The sequence below is a fragment of the Nyctibius grandis genome (assembly GCF_013368605.1).
Source record: "Nyctibius grandis isolate bNycGra1 chromosome W unlocalized genomic scaffold, bNycGra1.pri SUPER_W_unloc_2, whole genome shotgun sequence".
NCBI classification, from domain to species: domain Eukaryota; kingdom Metazoa; phylum Chordata; class Aves; order Nyctibiiformes; family Nyctibiidae; genus Nyctibius; species Nyctibius grandis.
This window is the reverse complement of record NW_027167473.1, coordinates 6,449,179-6,469,404: the sequence shown is the minus strand read 5'-3', so window position 1 is coordinate 6,469,404 and position 20,226 is coordinate 6,449,179. Positions and strand designations below refer to the sequence as shown.

The window sequence follows — 20,226 nt, the reverse complement described above, 5'->3', positions numbered from 1 at the left end:
AGAGCTATAGTTTAAATCAACTCTATGGAAAGTGGAGACTCCAGTCTGGGAGATAACATGCTGGTGCTCAAGGGTTAGGGAGCACATGCGCTTTCTGAAAAGCTTCAGGCAGAGGGATGCACACGCACATCACAGCTTCAGCTGACTGGTCTCGTGTGTCGAACCACAAACGAGTTATAAACTTCCTCGGGTATTTGGACACCCAAGATGTGGGGTCTTGCAATGGGACATGCTGACGTTCAGCCTGCGGGGAGGGGAGAGGAAGTGAGGGCTGGTTTGGGTGAGACTGGGCACACCGGGATGGAGGAGCAGCTGCATGACCCAAACCCTTGATGGCGTGGCTCGTGCTGGCCCAGTGCCTTGCCCCACTGTGGCCAAGCTGGGCCACTGGGAGTCGGGTGTTTGCGGGCTCCCCAATTCCTACGTCCCACTCAAGGTGTGCTGCGTCACGAGCGCAGGGCGTTCCTTGGTCTGCTGTGTGAGCACGTGTTAATTACATACAGCAGAACGCTAATGAAGGACTTGCTGTGAAAATAACTGCTTCATGACTCTGGTCTGTGCTTGAAAACCCAGCCCGTGCTCTGCGCTCTGCCAGGGAAACTGGTTTCAAATGTGGTTTTTGGTGACCAGCATCAACAGAGTAAAATTACAGAGACGTGGCTTCCAGCACTTGCTATGTTAACTCCTTCCCCCAACTTGTATAAAATGCTTGCAGGGCGCTGGCAGCATGATCTTGGAAAGGGATTCGGAGACCACCTTCGATGAGGATTCCCAGCCTAACGATGAGGTGATGCCATACAGTGACGATGAAACGGAGGACGAGTTGGACAGTCAGCAGCCTGCGGTTGAACCGGGACAAAACCGAATCAACAGTCGCACTGAGGAGAGCCGAGAGCCGTTGAAAAAAGGTAACGTCATGCCAGAAACTTGGTTTGTGTAGCAGGTGATCCTGAACACAGAGGCTGAGCCATGCGTGGATCAGTTTGATTTCTGCGCTTACACTTAGGTAGGATTTAGAATGGTTTATCTGAACCGGTGGAGGAGCAATTGATGGCAATTCAGTTTAACAGATGTCAGAAAGAGAAGCAGCTTCGTTCCAATCTGCGACCAGCGTTCTGTGCCGCTGCTTGTTGCGTAGAGCTGATGAGCTGCATGGTGACCTCATCTTAATGAAGGCAGGCCCTAGATGTACAGCCTGTGGTCTGGGAACTGCTCGATCAGAGCTTCACATACCTGTCCTCCCCATCACCTGGAAACTGGAACCAGCATGCGCCAGCCTGCTGTGTTCAGTCAGTTGGTTTGCACGTACCTCTGCTTTCCAAGCCTTGCACAGATTAGCTTTCAGCCCCGCTGCTTATTTTGTAGCGTTGCTGTTTTCTTTGTTTGCAGTACTCCAGAATCGCAGAGAGGTCAGGTGAGGAGGAGGAGTTCAAAGAAACCCGACAAGTGCAGCCTGTGCGCTGCCGCCGGCGTAGAAACAGAAATGGGAGGAACCTCTGGCATGGGTTAGACATACCTGCTCTTAACTCCTGCCCAAGGAGAGTCTGTAACTCCCCTACATACCTTTTTTTTTTCAGTGTTGCAATGCGAGTACTTTTTATTTAACCACCGCCTGTTTAATGTATATAGATTTCTTCCTGTTTGTGTGGCAACAGGGAACAGTTGATCACCTCTCATTTTATAACCACCTAGTACGTGTTTTCATTTTATAACCTCCTATTACACGTTTAGTTTGGGGTTTTTTTACGATGACCAAAGTGACATAGCCTATAAAAGAGTTGTCTTAGCCTCTCATCATCTGTCAGTCTTGAGTTCTCATCATGACTGTTGCTCTCTTTCCTCTCTCCCCCTTCTTTTTTTTTCTCCAGATATTTTATTTCGTAGTCGCAGTATTAATGCTTATTATTAATAAGCATTAATAATAATGCACTTCAGTAATGCTTATTACTTAGTTCTCCAGTAATTTTTTGGTAAATTTTACATAAGGCAGCTCAAACCTGTGACTGGCAGCACCATGAAACCAAAAAGAGCACCCATTAAGGACAATTACTGTGGGTTGGAGAAAAGGGGGAGATACTTGGCTGATGAGTCAGGAAAGCTGGATTTCAAAATCCTGTCTGCCTCGTCCTTCCCGGGCAGGCAAAGCGCTCACGTGAGCTGGCTTAAAAACTTGCTGAATGGGTTCAGCGGGAGTTTTCTTTGATGTGGGCATGGGTGTGGGTCGCAGGATTAATAGGGCTATGGGTGATGCAGGCTGGAGGGCAGGAAAGGGATCTGAAGGATCTGGGAGGGAAAGAGGGGGCATGGAAGATGGCAGCAGGAGTCATTCTGGCAGTAAATCGTGGTCGGCCAAAAGTGGTGCATGTGCTAGATGAACCCCACTTAGAGGTGGTCTTTGTAGGGCTTAGATTAACGATGGGGACCTTAAGGTGGAGATGGATGGTTTGTTAGTAAGTCTTCTAGAAACTGTTTCCTTAGGGAGGCTGTATGTCAAGTCATGTTTTAAATGCCAGATACTAAAGGGTGACAGAAGGAGGCAAGATTGCTCGGCTGCTTTGCAAGCAATTTTATCAGCTTATGCTCCAAACCTTCAGAAGGCTGTTGCAGGCGTTACTTGTTTAGTTTTGTTACAGTTCACTGCAAAATGCAATTCATATTCCTGAGTTTTCAAGCGATCAAACAAAGTTGATGGCTGAAGAGATAAAATGATCGCTTCAGATTTTTACTGTTTTTTATGGTTGCAAATGAAAACCGTTGCACAGTATGGTTATATGAAATAGTTGTTTTCAAAAGTTGAGTGAACCTGTTCATTTCTAGACTGAGAAACCCTGTTTCGGGTGCTTAGTGCTTCCCAGGTGTAACAAAAGCAAACCAAAAGAGGGGAAAGAAGGGAATTTAGAATGAATAAATATTACTCTGATAGGCTTTCAGTTTCTCATAGAACTTCCAAATTGTTAATCAGCACTTCTTCCTACCTCAAATTATATTGTAATTGATAATAAAGACAAATAGCCTGGAAATGTCTTGAAAACCTTTTTTTAAGTCTCTAAAAAGCAGGTACCAGTCTTGTTCCAATTGAAAGTACCTTTAAAGATGGCATTTGGGAGAGAACCTGAAACTGGTGGATTTGTTCTCTCGTTTGTAACAGTCAGGTGTTGACTCGTTTTGCCCTGTCTGTTCCAGACTGCAGCTGGCAAGTTAAAGCAAATGATGAACACTTCTACGAACAGCCCCGCTTTAAGAGAACGATATTTCTGTGCTTCAAAAAAAGCAAATATGCAGTAAGTTTTCTTTATCTCATTTATATGCTAATAGTACTTCTCAGGGTGAATATTTCCTTAATCTTGGTAAGATCTTTCCAGCCACTGCTGGTTAGTGTAAAAGCCACAATTAACTTAGGATTTCCATCAAAGGTGGGGAAGTATAACTGGTTTTGGGTTTGTGAATGGCAAATCAAGGTATCAAGAGACTTGTTTAAGATGAGATAGAGAATCAGAAGCCAGGTGTCCTCGGTCCAAATTCCGAGTTTTATCTGCTCAACTGTTTTATCTGTGGCTGTTACAAACATCTGCACAGGTGTCATCTTTCATACAAGAAATCTCAGTGTAGTACTAAGCAATATCCTGATTAAGCTAGACTGGGAGAGCATTACAGAGAAGATTGCCTAGGAAGAGGAGAGTGCTGAAGCTTCCTCCCCTTCTCTGTGCTCGTCTGGCAGTGCCACGTGCACGGTGCCATTTACCTGGGCAAAGGCTGTAACCTTCCCACACTGGGGCTGTGCAATGCCCTGTAGTCCTCAGGATAGCTAAAGCTTCAGCCCGAGATGCTTTTTGGGGTGTGTTAATGTCAGTGAAACAGCCCTTTTTTGCCTCATTTCATTAAGACTGTGACCCATGTTAAACTGTTGAGGAAAGGTACAACTCTAACAAAGTTCATAGGAAAGATTTGACTAGTAAAATACTTCACTTAAAAATACGCATTGTACATTTGTAATGTAAGAAGAATCTGCTGTTGTCAATGACATTTGGTTTTCCTCAACAGGGAAATGCAATTAAGACATACAAGTACAACGCTATCACTTTTTTACCACTGAATCTGTTTGAACAGTTTAAAAGAGTGGCCAACTTCTATTTCCTCGTTCTTTTCATTTTGCAGGTAAGAAAGACAGAGAGAATACTAACTGTGAAGTGAATTTGAGGTGCTAATCTACTGACCTGAATAATACTCGGGACACAATTCAGTGCTGTCCTGTCAGGAAATTGCAGGGTACTTTGTAAGAGACCGTATCTGAACTACTACAGAAACGAAGCCCATCTTACCAGAAATCTGGAAAAACCTACACTAGTTTTGTATTAGCTGGGATGAACTAGTTGCTGAGTTCATGAATTTCGTGGGGAAAAGATATTTCTTTTACTCTGTAAAACGTAATGGCTTTAAGTTCCACTCATGAATCAGAAGCTCCCACAGAAAAGCAACTACAGTTGTTAAAGATCAGCCAATGTCAAACTCTCCCCTGAGAGTTTGCTCATCTTCACAACCTGACTGAAAACTCTCTCTGATGTGTTGGTTCTCTTATCTTATAGTCAGATCACTATTAAGTGTCTCCAAACTGAGCTTGGTTGATAGTCCTGTATTGAACTGATTTTATTTGTCTTTTGTAGTTGATTCCCCAAATAACTACCCTGTCATGGTATACAACACTGGTGCCCTTGCTCTTGGTGCTGGGAATAACTGCAGTCAAAGACCTAGTGGATGACATTGTAAGAAACATGTTTTGTTAATATTAAAAGCAAAAACCCCCAGTGTTGTTCATTTCTCTAGCTGTGATGTGCAGTAGGGAGTACATTCTCTGCTCCTGGTTTTCAGGCTCGTCACAGGATGGACAACGAGGTTAATAACAGGACGTGCGAAGTCATCAGGGATGGAAGGTTTGTACTGTTCCCTTCTTGACTTTGTAAGCAATGTTAGTTGCCTTGTTACTAAGTTTTATCACAGACCTTAAACCATAGATGACAGGGAAAGTTCAGCTTTTTGTTCTCTACTGTTCCACATGTCTATGTGAAAACCCAACTGGAAGAAAATTGCCAAAGGGAGTAATTTAAACTTAATTCCGTGGCACTAAATCTGTGCTAAGAGCAACTCCTTTGGGAGAAGGAGAGAAATTCATATATAGGTGAAGAGGGAAGAGAAGAGGTAGGTTGACATCTAAGTTCCAGACCCCCAACTAGATTGCAGTTTCCAAAAAGAAAAAACACACCTTACCAAGATGCAATGTTTTTGTACTAAGGAAAGTTCAATATTTCAAGATTTATAGAGTGCATAGTGTTCTAGATTAAATAGTAATAATTATTAAACTATCTTGATATTAGGTTCAAAAACACAAAATGGAAATATATTAAAGTTGGTGATATCATTCGTCTGAAGAAAAATACTTTCGTTCCTGTAAGTGCTTTAGATATTTGTTTTACGTTTCTAGAGAGTTCTGTGTGAATCTTGAGTTGGATTTATTTGGTGCTTATTTATTTGTTTTTCTAGGCTGACATTTTGCTGCTGTCCAGCTCAGAACCAAACAGTCTCTGCTATGTAGAGACAGCTGAACTAGATGGGTAAGGCTCTATGTAAGGACCGTTGATTACCAGAGGTCTCTACCAGCCTGGACTTTTCTATGATTTTAAGCTTTTCTAGTTCCCTGTCAGTGGGAAAACAAAAATACGTATTTCTCTGTGGAAGTTTTTCATAGAAATTGCTTAGATAGCATAAATATTTCTGTCTCTGTCATGTTGCTTTGTAAATATGTTTTAGTTCATGTTGTCAAAAAAGCCAGTGCTGGATTCTGTTAGAGAAGTCTGTAATGATACAGGCTTCACCTAATGAGGAGAAACCTTAGTTTTTCCAAATGAGTGGTGTATTCCTCACTCAACCTTTAGTGATCTTAAAAACAATGACTTACAGCATCATGTTTTTAATGAAATGACCTTTTTATCTTTTCTTCTTAGTGAGACCAACTTAAAATTCAAGATGGCCCTCGAGGTAACACACAGATATCTTCAAGAAGAAAGCGCAATGGCAGACTTCAATGGTTTGTACAGTTACATTCTTACAACCATTCAAATGTTGCTCAAGCAGTTTTCAGTACAAGTAAATAAAACGTGCGTGGGGAGGGAAGTGTGGCCAGTGGTGCTTGTTATTTGGGAGTTAGTGGCTCCCTGGCTTTTGTCGGGAGGCAGCATAAGCAAGTTGCAGAGTCGGTCTGAAGATGAGACCTTTGCCACGAATGAGCTATGGCAAACTGAGTAGAGATGGAGGAGCCCTGTATTAGTGTTTGCCTGCCTGTTTCCTGTGGAAAAAACTGTTTGCTGTTGGGATTGGGTCTGGAAAATATCTTTTATTGTCGTTTTCATATTTATCATTATGAACTAGCCGCTTTGTGTGCGTGTTATGGAGACTTGAAGGGCAGGAATCCCTTCTCTTACTGAGATCTGAGACAGTTTTATCTCAAGCTGAATTTTTTTAGCACTCCTAAAATTGCAAATGCCCAAAAAAAAAAACCAAAAAAGGAAAAAAAAAACCACACAAAACACTTAAAACAGAGTGCCACAGAGAAGTAACCAAGTAGGGACTGTTCCTGGTGAAAAAAGCGCCCTATTTGGCAGTAAATGCTGTGTGTGCCGGTCTTGGTGCAGAAATGAATTCTTTCTGCTATTTCAATCTGGAAAGCAAAATACCACCCTAAGATACCATATTAAAATACCAGCAATACAGCACGGACTGTTTGTACACCATACATTTCAAATAAATTGTTTATTCAGAACACTCGTTTTCTCAAAAGAACAACCTCATGAAGTAAAACTGCTTCTGTGGTGGGTACAAATCAATACTCTTATTTAACTGCTGTATACTTAACACATTCTCCTCCAAATTTTTTAGGTCTGATTGAATGTGAAGAACCTAATAACCGACTGGATAAGTTTGCAGGAACATTATTCTGGAGAAACACAAGTTATTCACTGGATGCTGATAAGATTTTATTACGTGGATGTAAAATCAGGAATACAGACTTCTGCCACGGAGTGGTCATATTTGCAGGTATTTCTGAATTGAACACGTGTAATATTTACCAACTCAAAGCATGCCCTGTAGAGTGAAATGACATCTTCATCTTGGAAACATCGGCTGTGTTTTATGTCCCAGTTTTGGGAAACAGTAATACTAGCACTTGTTTGCATATTGTATCTTTCCTTTTTTTTTTTTCTCTTTATTTTTAGGTGCTGATACAAAAATAATGAAGAATAGTGGAAAGACGAGATTTAAAAGGACAAAAATTGACTGCCTTATGAATTACATGGTTTATACTGTAAGCCTTTTTGTTTAAAATTCAGATGTTTGAGTTCATTTTAAAGTGAATAGTGAATACAAATTTAGGAAACTTTTTTTCCTTTTGGTCTAATAAGTATGTTTCCACTTTGCTTTGACCTGATGAGTTGTGATGAAGTAGGAGGGTATCTAAAAAGGTGCTGGCTGTTGGTGAAATCTGCAACCTAAACTGCAGGTGTAGGGCAGCCTACGTGATGCAGAAAAATGCTTCAAACCCAGTGCTGCAGGTGCTTCTGCTTGTCTGCACTAAACCTGTAATATTCTGTTTTGTACATGGAGATTTGGGATGTAAGTTGAGGGAATGTTTCTGAAGTGTCACCAGCCTCTGTGTGTACACGTAGATCTTTGTTGTCCTCATCCTGCTGTCGGCTGGCCTTGCCATCGGGCACACTTACTGGGAGCAGCAGGTCGGCAACTCGTCATGGTACCTCTACGATGGACAAGACTTCAGTCCTCCGTATCGTGGCTTTCTTAACTTTTGGGGGTATATCATTGTTCTGAACACCATGGTTCCCATTTCGCTCTATGTGAGGTAGGTAATACCTTGGCCTTTAATAGCTGAGCTGGTGATCAAGGATCTTTTGACTCAGAGTTTAAAGATATCAAGCTTTTTTTATATATACAGTATTAAGCATATCTGCTCTATGCTCTGACTAAGGAAAAAATTCTTCCATGCAGTGATCTCTGACAAAATTGATCCTACTGGCATTTAACTTCTCAGTCTAATTCTGCAGTCACAGTGCATGAAGGAAAGTACTTGGAAAAAAAAAAATAAAATGGAAAAATCATATTTTCCAGATTTATTTTCAAAAGAGAGGCCTTACTGCTCCATGAAGTCTGAGTAATTTTACCTTTGACAAACTTGTCTGTAACATATTTGAAGTCATCCAGCCTCCTACCTGCTCTTCTCCAAATTGTACTTCAAATGCTATTCCCCAGTGGGATTTCTGTCTGTTAGGGGAGCAGCACCACTGATACTTCTGGCTTGATACGGCAGTAGAGGCTTTTCCCCAGTTACTGCGTGGTGTCGAAGCTGAGCTGTGTGGTCTGACATCAGTGGGGTGATGGTGCTCTGTAATGTGCTGATAAATGTAATTGTTTTGTAAGCTGCTGGGCTATATAAGCAATTTGAGTCCTGGAAGATAGTCAGTGTGCCCTGGATCTGATAATATGTAATGACTTTGAAATATGAGATGCAGCTGGGAGTGAGAAAATTCATTTTATCTCATTTAGCGTCGAAGTGATTCGTTTGGGCCAAAGTTATTTCATAAACTGGGACCTGCAAATGTATTACCCTGAGAAGGACACGGCCGCGAAGGCCAGAACCACCACGCTGAACGAGCAGCTGGGGCAGATCCACTACATCTTCTCTGATAAGACAGGAACGCTTACCCAGAACATCATGATGTTTAAAAAATGTTGTATAAATGGCCAAAGATACGGTAAGTCTGCGCCACGCTGCTGCGCCCTGTAGTGAAAACCATGGCTAGCACAGGAGCTTTTTTTTCTTATCTTTGCTTTGCTGTCGCTGGTATACAAAGGTGCTGCAGCTGTGAAAGAACTTGCTTTTTCTAAAATCTGAGCTATTCTAGTGCAGTAGATATCCTATGTATTTTTTACGTTGTGAATGAGTTGTAAAAACTTTATTCTTCTGCCCTGAGCCTTCTAACTGCTGGTGCTGGCGTTGCAGGAGACTGGCGGGACGGAGCGGGGCAGCGTCAGAGCCACCCAGAGGTAGGTTGGCCCGACGTGGCGCTGAAGTCCCTACAGCCTGTAGAACAGGGAACGTTCCTGTGCCGAAGTGTGAAGAGGTGCAGGTAGGCACAAAGCAACTGCACATGAGATAACTCAAACTCTCTTGTCTTCTAAGCAGCAGGTGGATTTCAGCTGGAACGTGTACGCAGATGGAAAGTTCTCGTTCTATGATCACTATCTGATAGAGCAGATAAAATCCGGGAAGGAGCCAGAAATCCAGAAGTTCTTTTTTCTGCTCGCCATTTGTCACACAGTCATGGTTGACACTTGTGATGGTGAGTACGTTTGGTTTTCTTCTTGTGTAAGGGAAACAGTAATTCAAATTCAATTGCACAAGGGAGGGGTCCAAAACTACTGCCGATCCCGTAAGTGAGGACGAGTGTTACGCTGCTCTGTTAAATTAAACAAAAGCAAGAGCTGGTGCTGAATTTATCTGACCCTTTATGGAAGGAGGACTGTCTTTGACAGTTACAGTTGTGGCAAATGTGCACCTTAACAGCAGGTTTAGAAAGGCAGGGGAACAGTTTATACAGGAGTCTTGTGTTTTGATGTTACGGGTCTTTTTGTTCAAATACGTCTTTAAAATCTCAAAAGCATAAACCTCAAATAAAATGATAATGACGCTGCCATAGTCTCTGGTTCCACATACACAGGTCAAAGTACAAACACATTTGGAAGCTTGTTTTCAGTGTGGAAAAACAAGTGTTTTCAGCACGAGGGCTTCATGCTCTTGCTCCTTGACTCACAGCCCCATAGACGTACACAAATCATGTATGTCTGTCCTAAGAGTATTGGCAGCAAATAACTGAAATAAACAACAAAAATGTGACAGAAACTAAATCTAGAGGTGAATGGCTATTTGTGAATGTGAAAAATAAGGTTGGAAGATTCAATTAAAACATGGAAGAGTGATATTGCTGTACTCCCATCCTTGTGAGATCTCTGTGGAACCGGCAGTCTCCTGTCCTTTCTTGCTCTTCCTACTATTGTTTTTGGGGTTGTTTTCACTACGTTATATTGGTGTCTGTGGCCAAGGGTTTGTCTTTTGGAACTTCCTTTGGAAATGCTTAAATTGGATGTATTAGAGAAATTAAGTTTTATTTGTTTTAAGACAGAGAAGTTACAGATTTTGCTTTTATACCTGGAGGGAAGAGGGTTCGGTGGCTTATCCCATTTGGCAAGTACACGTAATAAAAAGCAGGGGGGGGGTGTGGGGGTGGGTGTACTTCTCTGTGTGCACTGCTGTCGGGTGCTGCAGCAGTGTATTAGACCCCACTTCAGACAGGGAAAGGACTCTGCATGTCCAGCGCTCGATTACTCTAAAGAATGGGTGTATTTCAGCTGTGGTGTCCGAGTGCCCCGTGATGCCCAGGCATACCCTGTCTTTCTCTCCTTTTCACTGTTCCCACGATACAGGTCAGCTCAACTACCAAGCGGCTTCCCCAGATGAAGGGGCCCTGGTTACAGCAGCCAGAAACTTTGGCTACGTTTTTCTTTCACGCACACAAAACACCATCACTATAAGTGAAATGGGGATTGAAAGAACTTACGATGTCCTCGCTATCTTGGATTTCAACAGCGATAGAAAACGGATGTCTGTCATCGGTAAGCTGCGTACAACCAACCTTTATAGAAAGGGTCACTTGGAATTTCATAGGTGAAAAAGCAAGTGCAAGGGAAGTGGTTTGAAGTCAAGAATTATGGCTGTGTAACACACAGTCCTGTGATAGATTTTAACCCACGTAGCTCTGGACAGCAAAAAAGAGGCTTTGGAATTAGGTGCAAACGTGTCCACTAGACACTCCTGGTGTTCAGACGCGGCCTCTGCTGAACACAATCTTGGATCCCTTTAGTAGAAGCTTGAAGAAAAGCTGCAAAGATGATTTATTCCCTTTTTGCCAGAGAACAAACAAGCTGTATGTTCCTCTAGCTACTGGAACACTCGGTATGCAGGCTGGGGTATAAATAGCTCTTTAGCTTTGATTTTAACTATCTTTAAAGAAGTCGGTCATGAATCAGCCTTAAAAACAACAGATCTCTATAATTATGGTGCACCATATCTCCAGCATATGTCTCTGCCCAGCTCCTATGGGCAAGTGAGATGTTAATACTATATGAACCACTATAAAAACATAATCCTTGGAAGTTTTTAAATACCCTCTCCTGTCATGAAAGAGAAGAAGAAATGCACTTGTCAACCAAGTTACTTAATTGAGCAATATTAGAGATGATGAAGAAGAAACATGATCTTGTAGTTCTGGTACTTACAGCAGTCGACTGAAAAATCTAATCTGCAACTATAATTTTATTTAAATGTACTCTAACATTTTGTCCCACCTCTTGTATTTTATTTCACAGTAAGAGAATCGGGTGGAAATATAAGGCTGTATTGTAAGGGAGCTGATACAGTGATTTACGAACGGTTGCACCCAAGGAATCTAAAGAGAGAAGCTACAGAAGAAGCACTAGATGTACGTTTGTATTTCATATGCTGTTTTTAAATTAAAAATTGTTTATTGCTTACTGTAATCTAATTTTATTAATTTCCTTTTCCTAAGCTATTAAAACAAATGCAGACCTATAATTGGTTCTACGAGTCATCCCAAGCCTCAGAGATAACCAAAGCAATAAAAGTTTTCATGCAAGTTCTTAAAAATGCCTTCATTGTCTTTTCATGAGAAGTGAACTTAAATTTTGTCCACATGCAATTTTTTTCCATAGTTGTCAGTGTTCCAGACCACTACACTCTGTTTTATTTGTCACCTCTTTAGTCTTTCAGTTCAGACTGCCTTGTCAGCTATAGCTTAATTGTTGGCATTTCTGAAATGCCCAGGGCTAACTGTGCAGTCAGATTTGTTCTCTCAGACTTACCGAATGCTTATGACCTTAACTCTTATGTTTGGATTGCAAGTGAAGAGTTTCCTTTTGTGGAGATGTGGGTTTTTTAATTATTTTTCAGATTTTTGCAAATGAAACTCTTAGGACACTCTGCCTGTGCTATAGAGACATCAGTCATGGTGAATTTGAAGCATGGAATAAAAAGTTTGTGGAGGCCAGTGTGGCTACAACTAATCGTGATGAAGCTCTGGACAAAGTATATGAGGAAATAGAAAAAAACTTGATTGTAAGTCAAGCTTTAAATTTTCAGTGCACTTTTATTCTTCTTATATAAGAAGAAACACATCTTTTTGAAAATAAATTATCCTTGTTTATTAGGACATTTTGATTTAGGTCTTTTTAGTATTTTACTTTAGAGGTTAATAGAGTGAAGGGAAATGTATTTTAGTATGTGTTATTTCAGTGTGGTCACTTCTATATGCAAGAGTTTGCCTTACTGAATTCTTAGCTTGAGCTGGACCTTAGCTTGAAGACATATCCAAAATAGTTTCATTCTCTACTGAAAATTAATCAGTTTTCTACACGTGTTTATCCTACTACATACCTGTATTTCAAATATCTTCCAGCTGCTCGGTGCGACAGCTATTGAAGACAAGCTCCAGGATGGAGTTCCAGAAACTATTTCCAGGCTTTCAAAAGCAGACATTAAAATCTGGGTGCTTACTGGTGATAAAAAAGGTGGGTTTACTTACAGCCAAAGAGCTAGCAAATTAACAAGTATTCCCCCAGCTTCTCTGGGCTGTGTGTGATTTTTTTTCCTGTTCATCCACATTGTGGTAATGAAAGGGAGCTTCTCATACTGAAACATAACTTTAAAAATTACTGAAGAGGACTTCAGGTACTTCTGGCTGCTCCCAACAGTTACTGATGACAGAACTTTAAGTAAATACTTTTCTCTTGTTTTTTTTTTATTGTAGAAACTGCTGAAAATATTGGATTTTCATGTGAACTCTTAACAGATGAAACAACAATCTGCTATGGAGAAGATATCAGGCAAGTGAAAAGCATAAAGGATTTCTTTTGTGGGCATTAAAAATGTTCAATTTTTAAAATTAACCCAGCAGTAACGCTGGTTTATCCCACAGTGACTCTTCAATGTCTGAACAGTATTGCTTGGCAGTTGTTCAGCTGTACCTTGTCTGTTTCTTTGCTTTTTATGGAATTGTAATTTTACCAGGCAACCTCTTAATTGTGGGTAAAGGTGGTGATATCCTATTTGCAGGAGGTTATATGTTTTAGGTCAACAACTGTTGACATTAAATCTGTCCTGTAGTTCAGACAAGTCTGGAGCCCACCTGGAGTGGGCTAAGCAGGTCTCTCCCTAGTCCAGATCTTGAGTAGTTGCCAGGTTTTGCTCTCCTGCCTGTCCCTGAACTCAGCATTACCCAGCTGGTCTTTCACGCTGTCCTGTGCTCCTATACGCAGGTTTTCAGTCTGGGACTGATGTAGCTTAAAGCTTCGCCTTGATTCTTCTGTAACAGTATCCACCTCTCGTTCCAGTGCTCTTCTTCAAACGAGGCTGGAAAACCAGAGGAACAGAGCGGGATCGAGTACACATTCCTCTCTAAGAATGAACGAGCCCTCCTCCCAGGGCAGTAGAGATCGTGCTTTAATAATCACCGGCTCCTGGCTGGTATGTATGAAAGATACTCTCCTCTGTATTTGAGATTTTGGGAGTACCACCAAGTCAGTGTCCTTCACTGAGGACAAATCAATGAAAATTCTTTTGCCATTGTGCCGTCAGTTGAACACCTCTGTTTGATTTTATGTTCAGAAATATTCTTGGTTTTGAAGGTTGAAAATAGTGCTCAAGAAAATAAGGAATGTCTTGGGCCTTTCCCATCACCCTGGTAGCTGCCATCAAAGTAAAGCCAAGCCCCTGCAAAAGCACAGTCTGGTGTTTCAACGTGTTTATTCTTCATGGGGATTCTGGTCTAATAGAAAAAAAAATGAGAGAGAGAGATACTGCCAGCACGACAGGATGCACGGCTTCAGTATAGACACAGAAGTCGTGCTTGAAATGAGAGGTGGAAATGAAGGGGTAGAAACAACAGACAGGTTTCCTGCTCGGTCCTGCAATGTAGTGCTCTCACAGGAGCTTAGAAAGCAGAAAAGAGCTTTTAGCAGAGAGGGGACTAGTGGTAATTCAGTGACTACGACCACCCTGTCGGCAGGCTGCTCTTACAGACACCTGCAAAGGGGAAACAGTGAACAGCTAAGGACCATCTGCCACGTTTCGGTGTTCCAGCCCTAAACCTTTATTTGAATAAAGAAACGTACAGCCGCGTATAAGGTGTAGGAAGCAGGCTGGGGATGCCTAAAGGTAACCTCGCAGGAGCATCAGATAAAATTGCAGGTCTCTGTTACCCCCTACTCCAGCTGAACGGCCCCAGAGCCAGCGCGGGTGTTTACAGGACACTTCCATGTGTGTTGGGCATGGTCGTGCTTCCTTTGAGATGAGCAAATAGGAGAGAGAGAAGTTTAGCTACCAGAATGCTTTCTGTCTCCCATCAGAAGAAATAGTCCTTTAAACTCTGCAGGAAGTGCTGTGACAGTAAGTACAAGCATTTTGCCTTTGTTAATCTCACCAAGTACATTCTTTTCACTGTTTCTGTGGCTCTTTGTTCTCTCCTCTGCATGAGCATTTTATTGAAATGCTATAAATGGATGATGGGAGCATAATAAATGTGTTGTACAGGCAGTACTTGGAGTGCCATTTGAAATAGTGCGGAAGGGAACATAAATTATTTTTGTTACACAGAATGAAATCCTGCTAGAGAAGAAAAAGAAGAAAAAGAAACTTAAACTGAAATTCCCCAGAACAGCAGAAGAGGAGAAGCAACAAACCGAGAAGAGAAGAAGGGCTGAAGCTTACAAGGAACAGCAGCAGAAGAACTTTGTTGATCTGGCCTGTGAATGCAGGGCTGTGATCTGCTGTCGAGTGACTCCGAAGCAGAAAGCCATGGTGGTGGAGCTGGTGAAGAAGTACAAGAAAGCTATTACTCTGGCTATCGGGGACGGTGCCAATGATGTAAACATGATTAAAAGTAAGGCAGCTGTAAAACCTCTCTCAGTAGGGAAGATCTCTTCTGGGCATTCTTCTGCAGTCTCTTCGCTGTCGCTCTCTGTTCGGAAGACTCTACCATCTGTCTCGTTGCCCACGTTAACGTTCCGTGGGCTTTGCTAGCTTCCGTGCCTGCGCTTTCCCTTTCTGAGGAAGCCCTTTATGAAATGGTTAGTGGTTTTTGCTGCTATTTTAGCTTTTTCTGTAGATGTTCCCTGAGCAGGACTTGAATTACATCTGCTACCGTGTTGTGGGTTACAAAAGTGTAATATAAAGGACAAAGCAATAGCTTAGCAGCCCCTGGCTTGGAGGCATTAGCCGTGCTGTATTGCAACCGGTGATGCTCTTTGAACCGCTTCCTGAGAAATCCCCCTGAGAAATAAACTTTGGGATATGGTTTATGTTAGGAGTGTGTTTGTAACACTGGCCAGTTGGTTCAGGGTTTGCTTGCTCTGTCTCATTGCTTAGTTCTCCCTTGGTCAAATTTCCATTTCTGACAGAACAAGCACTGAGAATCCAAGTGATGGTGGAGACATGAGCAGTAAATAACAGGGCAAGGACAGGCTCATGCACTGTTGTATTAGTCTTTAACGCAGCCTTTGTGCTGGATACAGAAATAAAATGGGGCAGAAGCAGAGAATAGGCACCGACAGAAGATTTGCCCTGCGTCATGTTGTTCCTCTGCCTTCGTTCAATATATTGTGTGGTGTTTGTTTCGTTAACTTAGCTGCCCACATTGGAGTTGGACTCAGTGGCCAAGAAGGGATGCAAGCTGTCCTGTCAAGTGACTACTCTTTTGGGCAATTCCGCTACCTCCAAAGGCTGCTGCTGGTCCATGGACGATGGTCTTACATCAGGATGTGCAAGTTTTTAAGATTCTTTTTCTACAAAAACTTTGCTTTTACGCTAGTCCACATCTGGTATTCATTCTTCAATGGCTTTTCTGCCCAGGTAAGAAAGTTATTACACGTGTGCTCACATGTAACACTAACAAGCAGACCTTCCTTTTTTGTCAGTGCAGAATAGCAAAGGCTTAACCTGGGAAGTGATGGGAACCTGACGTTACCATCAATAATTTCTGCAGGAGAATAGGTGATAACTACTAAGCTAGTTAGTTACAAGCTAAGCACTTGTTATGATTTCAGAACACCGAAGTCAGTCTCATGCACGGACCAGCATGGAGGGCCAGGGCCATAGTCACAGACAAGCAGCCCTGCCTGAGGCTAATGCTGTTTGTTATGATGGGAAGTGTGGATGCCCAGGACAGAGGAAAAAAAGAGCATGAAAAGAAATCAGGGTTCCCAGATGTGTGTGTGTGTGTGAGATGCCAAGTGCTCATCACAGTCACAAGTGCAGCTGTGAACCAGACTGACACTGTGAGGTGTTCAGTTCTGATCGTGTTTCAGGTCAGGTAACACCTATGGATTGTAAGGAGTGGGGCAGCTTAATACAGGCTAAAAATAGTTTCAGCAGAGCTTTGAGCCAAGGCAAACACTGAGACGGGTCATTTAATGCTATAGTAGAGCGTGTGTGAATCTTCTCAGGAACTGGAAGGAGAAGGTACAATCAAAAAGAAATCATTAACTCCTGAAATCCCTTCTCTTCTTGCAGACAGCATATGAAGACTGGTTCATCACGCTGTACAACGTACTGTACTCCAGTCTCCCGGTTCTGCTAGTTGGCTTGCTTGACCAGGTATTCTCCATGTCACTAACAGATGAATCCAAAGGCATCTAACATCAAGTCTTTAATTACACTGAAACTGGTTGCTTTGGTTTATGTACAAGGCGTTTGGGGGGTTTTGTTCGAGTTTTTTGGCTTTTAAAAATATGTTCCTCTTCCCAGCGTGTGAGGTAACAAGAGACAATAAGTAGAGAGTTATTGAAATAGCCAAAATTAATCGGGCCAGAGGTCTTCAGTGTTAATAAAGTTTGTTAAAAATATTTCTGTGCCTGCTATTCTGTGACATCATTCATACAGCACAGTAACGGGTGGCTTTGTGGAAAGGATATTCCGTGCTCACCCTTCTGAGCTGAAGATGTAGGACTGAACAATTCCGAAGGCTGTATTTGGCAGGAAGTCTTGGTGTGTAGCATCTGTTTTAATCCAGTGGGACCACTGCTTTTGGCCTTCTCCACTGGTGTTGCCATACACTGCTTACCTGCTGATTAGGCAAATCAATGTGTCTGCTTTCTTTGGTGATAAAAGCTAATACATTCAGTACCAAATTAAGCTCTCACATGAGTATTTATTAGAGACTTAAAGTCAGGATATGCAGTGATAGCCCCCATCTGCTGCTGCCCACACTGCTGTTTGAAAAGGAAACCTGCCATTTCCCTGGGGATATTGTATAGTGGAGCTTCTTACTCTTCAAAGCTCACACTGAGAACAAGAAATTGCACTAACTTTTTTTTTTCTTTCCCCCTTTAAGGATGTGAGCGACAAATTGAGTCTTCGGTTCCCTGGACTGTATGTTTTGGGACAGAAAGATTTACTTTTTAACTACAAGAAGTTCTTTTTAAGTTTGCTTCATGGAGCTGTAACTTCATTGATAATCTTCTTCATACCCTACGGAGCTTACCTTAAAACCATGGGACAAGACGGAGAAGCACCTTCAGATTATCAGTCATTTGCTGTCACAGCAGCATCTTCTCTTATATTTGTCGTCAATTTTCAGGCAAGTAAGCTTAGCTTCCTGGTCTCTGTTGCTCTGAAAACACTTCCTGGTCACGTTGCCAAATTTATCTGCTAAAAGCGTAACAATATGCACAAAGCTTTCCTTTTTTGCCTTCTCCTCTGTTGATGCTCTCTCTCTGACTGACATGTAACTGGATGAGAGATGACTTGACCAAAATGCTGTCAGTCTTCAGAGTAGTTGACATTATCTTGAATTAATAAACTCATTTGGAGCTTTTGTTTGCTTTCAGATTGGCTTGGATACGTCTTACTGGACTTTTGTGAATGCTTTTTCAGTATTTGGGAGTATTGCACTTTACTTTGGTATCACATTTGACTTGCACAGTGCTGGAATCCACGTTCTCTTTCCTTCTGCCTTTCAGTTCACAGGTCAGTCCTTGTGTTTTGTGTTTCTTGTTCCTGTCTCACGCAGCTTTGTAACTTGAGCAGGACTGTGGCCAAAATGTCATGGCATGAATGTGATGCCTGTGAAAGGATGGTGTTAAACACTAGTTCACTTCCAAGGAAAGGTTCTGTTTATGTTTGCGACCAGGTTGCTTTAATGGAGTATTTCTTTTCTTTCCATGAAAATGAGCTGGAACTTGATGTTGCCCAGGAGTTTGCAAATGAAAACGAAGTTAAAATTGGTGGGGCAGCTTAAAGGGAGCGTGATGATCTGGCAGGGTATGATTTTGCCAGGCTGCTCTGACTGATCAGTGGAAGGTTAAATCCCAAAGTAAGACAGAGCCAAGTGCTGACAGCAGCTCCTTGGGCTTTTTCTTGCTTTGCGTGCTTTAAAGCAGGACAGAAGCCATGCATCTCACCAAGCGTTTGCCTTGCAGCCCCCATAACTCTCAAAGGGCTTTGACATGAACATGGCTGCGTTGTAATAGAAGTGCTGTATCAAATCCTCTCCTGTTACGCTCTCTTCATAGCAGAGTCTCTGAATAAAAGCTTGATGTTGTGATACACAACAGAATATCTGAATGTTGGTCCTCAGGAAGGAAGCTGTGGTTTTTAGTATCTCATCTGTGTTTTATAACTAGTGTACTTGGCCATGTCATAAACTAATTTTTGCTCTTTTCATTCCTAGGAACTGCTCCAAATGCTCTGAGACAACCGTACCTCTGGCTGACCATGATTTTATCAATTGCTATTTGCTTACTTCCTGTAGTGGCACAGCGCTTCTTATCAATGACAGTCTGGCCTTCGGAGAGTGATAGAGTGAGTGAAGTCTTAATTATTTCTGTTAATTTGGCATGTATTTACTTACAGGAGTCACTATCGATGCTAATATCAGAGACAAATAAGTGACTGTGCATACGGAGAACTACACGAGACTGAAGCCCAGGTCCTGTGGCCAGGGAGGGTGGCAGCAGGGCTTCCAAAGGCCAGACTGAGCCTGCCTTCTAGCTGGGTGACACTGGTGCTGTGACGTTCTGCTGTCCAGAGCGTCACTTTGACGTGTTCTTATTTCCCAGTATCTTCCTTGTGTGCTTCTGTGGGACGCAGAGGTACGTGCACAAGCTCAGCACAGAGCTCAGTGTGGGCTAATCCATCGTTTGTCCTGGCTGAGCACCTGACTCTGTAAAACCACAGAAACCTGCTCTGAAGCTGCTGATGGCCTGGCTTTCGTTTTTGTTTGGGCTGTGTTGGAGTCCGTTGTTGTGTGTTGGAGTGTAGTGTGTGGTTTTGTGTTTGCTTCTGATCTGCCTTGAGCTGGCAAATAGCACGTGGGTATGAAATAGTTAAAATTGCAGTCGTGTGGTTTAAAAAGATATTAAAGAAGCGTCGGTGTGAGAACGCAGGAATAGCTTTTAATTACGTATCTTCAATCCAGTCAATGAAAGACGTTTAAAGATAAATGAAAATAAGGAAGTTCAAAACAATACAGGAAGCCTTCCTGAAACAGTGATGAGTTACTGCATGTATTCTTCTTTCTAACAAAATGAAACTTAAACAAGAGCCCCCTCCTGCTAAGCAGTTTAGGGATGTAAAAAAAGTATCGGGTTATTTCCCCAGACTAAACGCAAACAAGCTGCTTTCCCTTGTAACCCCTGAACTCATCTATCTTTGCATGCACGAAGATTCAGAAGAACCGCAAGCAGTACCTGGCAGAAGAGCAGCAGTGGAAGCGAAGGCGGAGCGCGTTTCGCCGCGGGGTGTCTGGCCGTCGCTCTGCGTACGCCTTCTCCCACCAGCGGGGCTACGCTGATCTGATCGCTTCTGGGCGCAGCATTCGGAAGAAGCGGGCTCCTCTGGATGCTGTCCTGGGCAGCAGCGCCACGGAGGTCAGGAGTTTTCCAGAAACTAGCTGATGTACTGCGTTTTGGGGAGAAGCCTTTTATCCCACTGATCGCACAAGAAAAATGTTCTTTAAACAAACTCAGGATACTTTTTTAAACAAATGGCACAAGGATATGAAGATTTGTATGTTTTAGCACAGAACTTCCTGGTTT

The 20,226-nt window shown here is 42.3% G+C and overlaps 1 protein-coding gene across 1 annotated transcript; it reads left to right on the top strand.

The window, feature by feature from the left end:
- Positions 1-727: 727 nt before the first annotated feature.
- Positions 728-20,085, top strand: ATP8B1 (ATPase phospholipid transporting 8B1). The gene is made up of 27 exons (XM_068424353.1): positions 728-908; positions 3,184-3,281; positions 4,042-4,155; positions 4,662-4,760; positions 4,867-4,928; positions 5,370-5,442; positions 5,536-5,606; positions 5,997-6,079; positions 6,928-7,086; positions 7,266-7,354; positions 7,716-7,906; positions 8,608-8,816; positions 9,065-9,108; positions 9,248-9,404; positions 10,546-10,734; positions 11,488-11,600; positions 12,089-12,253; positions 12,594-12,705; positions 12,945-13,020; positions 13,528-13,660; positions 14,789-15,074; positions 15,819-16,042; positions 16,703-16,786; positions 17,523-17,768; positions 18,019-18,157; positions 18,861-18,991; positions 19,855-20,085. The coding sequence occupies exons 1-27, from the start codon at positions 728-730 to the stop codon at positions 20,083-20,085; spliced, it is 3,759 nt and encodes a 1,252-aa protein (XP_068280454.1).
- The last annotated feature ends 141 nt before the right edge of the window (positions 20,086-20,226 follow it).

Coding starts and splice junctions, on each gene's coding strand:
- ATP8B1 (XM_068424353.1), top strand. CDS start 728: ATGATCTTGGAAAGGGATTCGGAGACCACCTTCGATGAGGATTCCCAG. Junction 12,706..12,944: donor GCTTACTGGTGATAAAAAAG/GTGGGTTTACTT, acceptor TTTTTATTGTAG/AAACTGCTGAAAATATTGGA. Junction 16,787..17,522: donor TAGTTGGCTTGCTTGACCAG/GTATTCTCCATG, acceptor TCCCCCTTTAAG/GATGTGAGCGACAAATTGAG.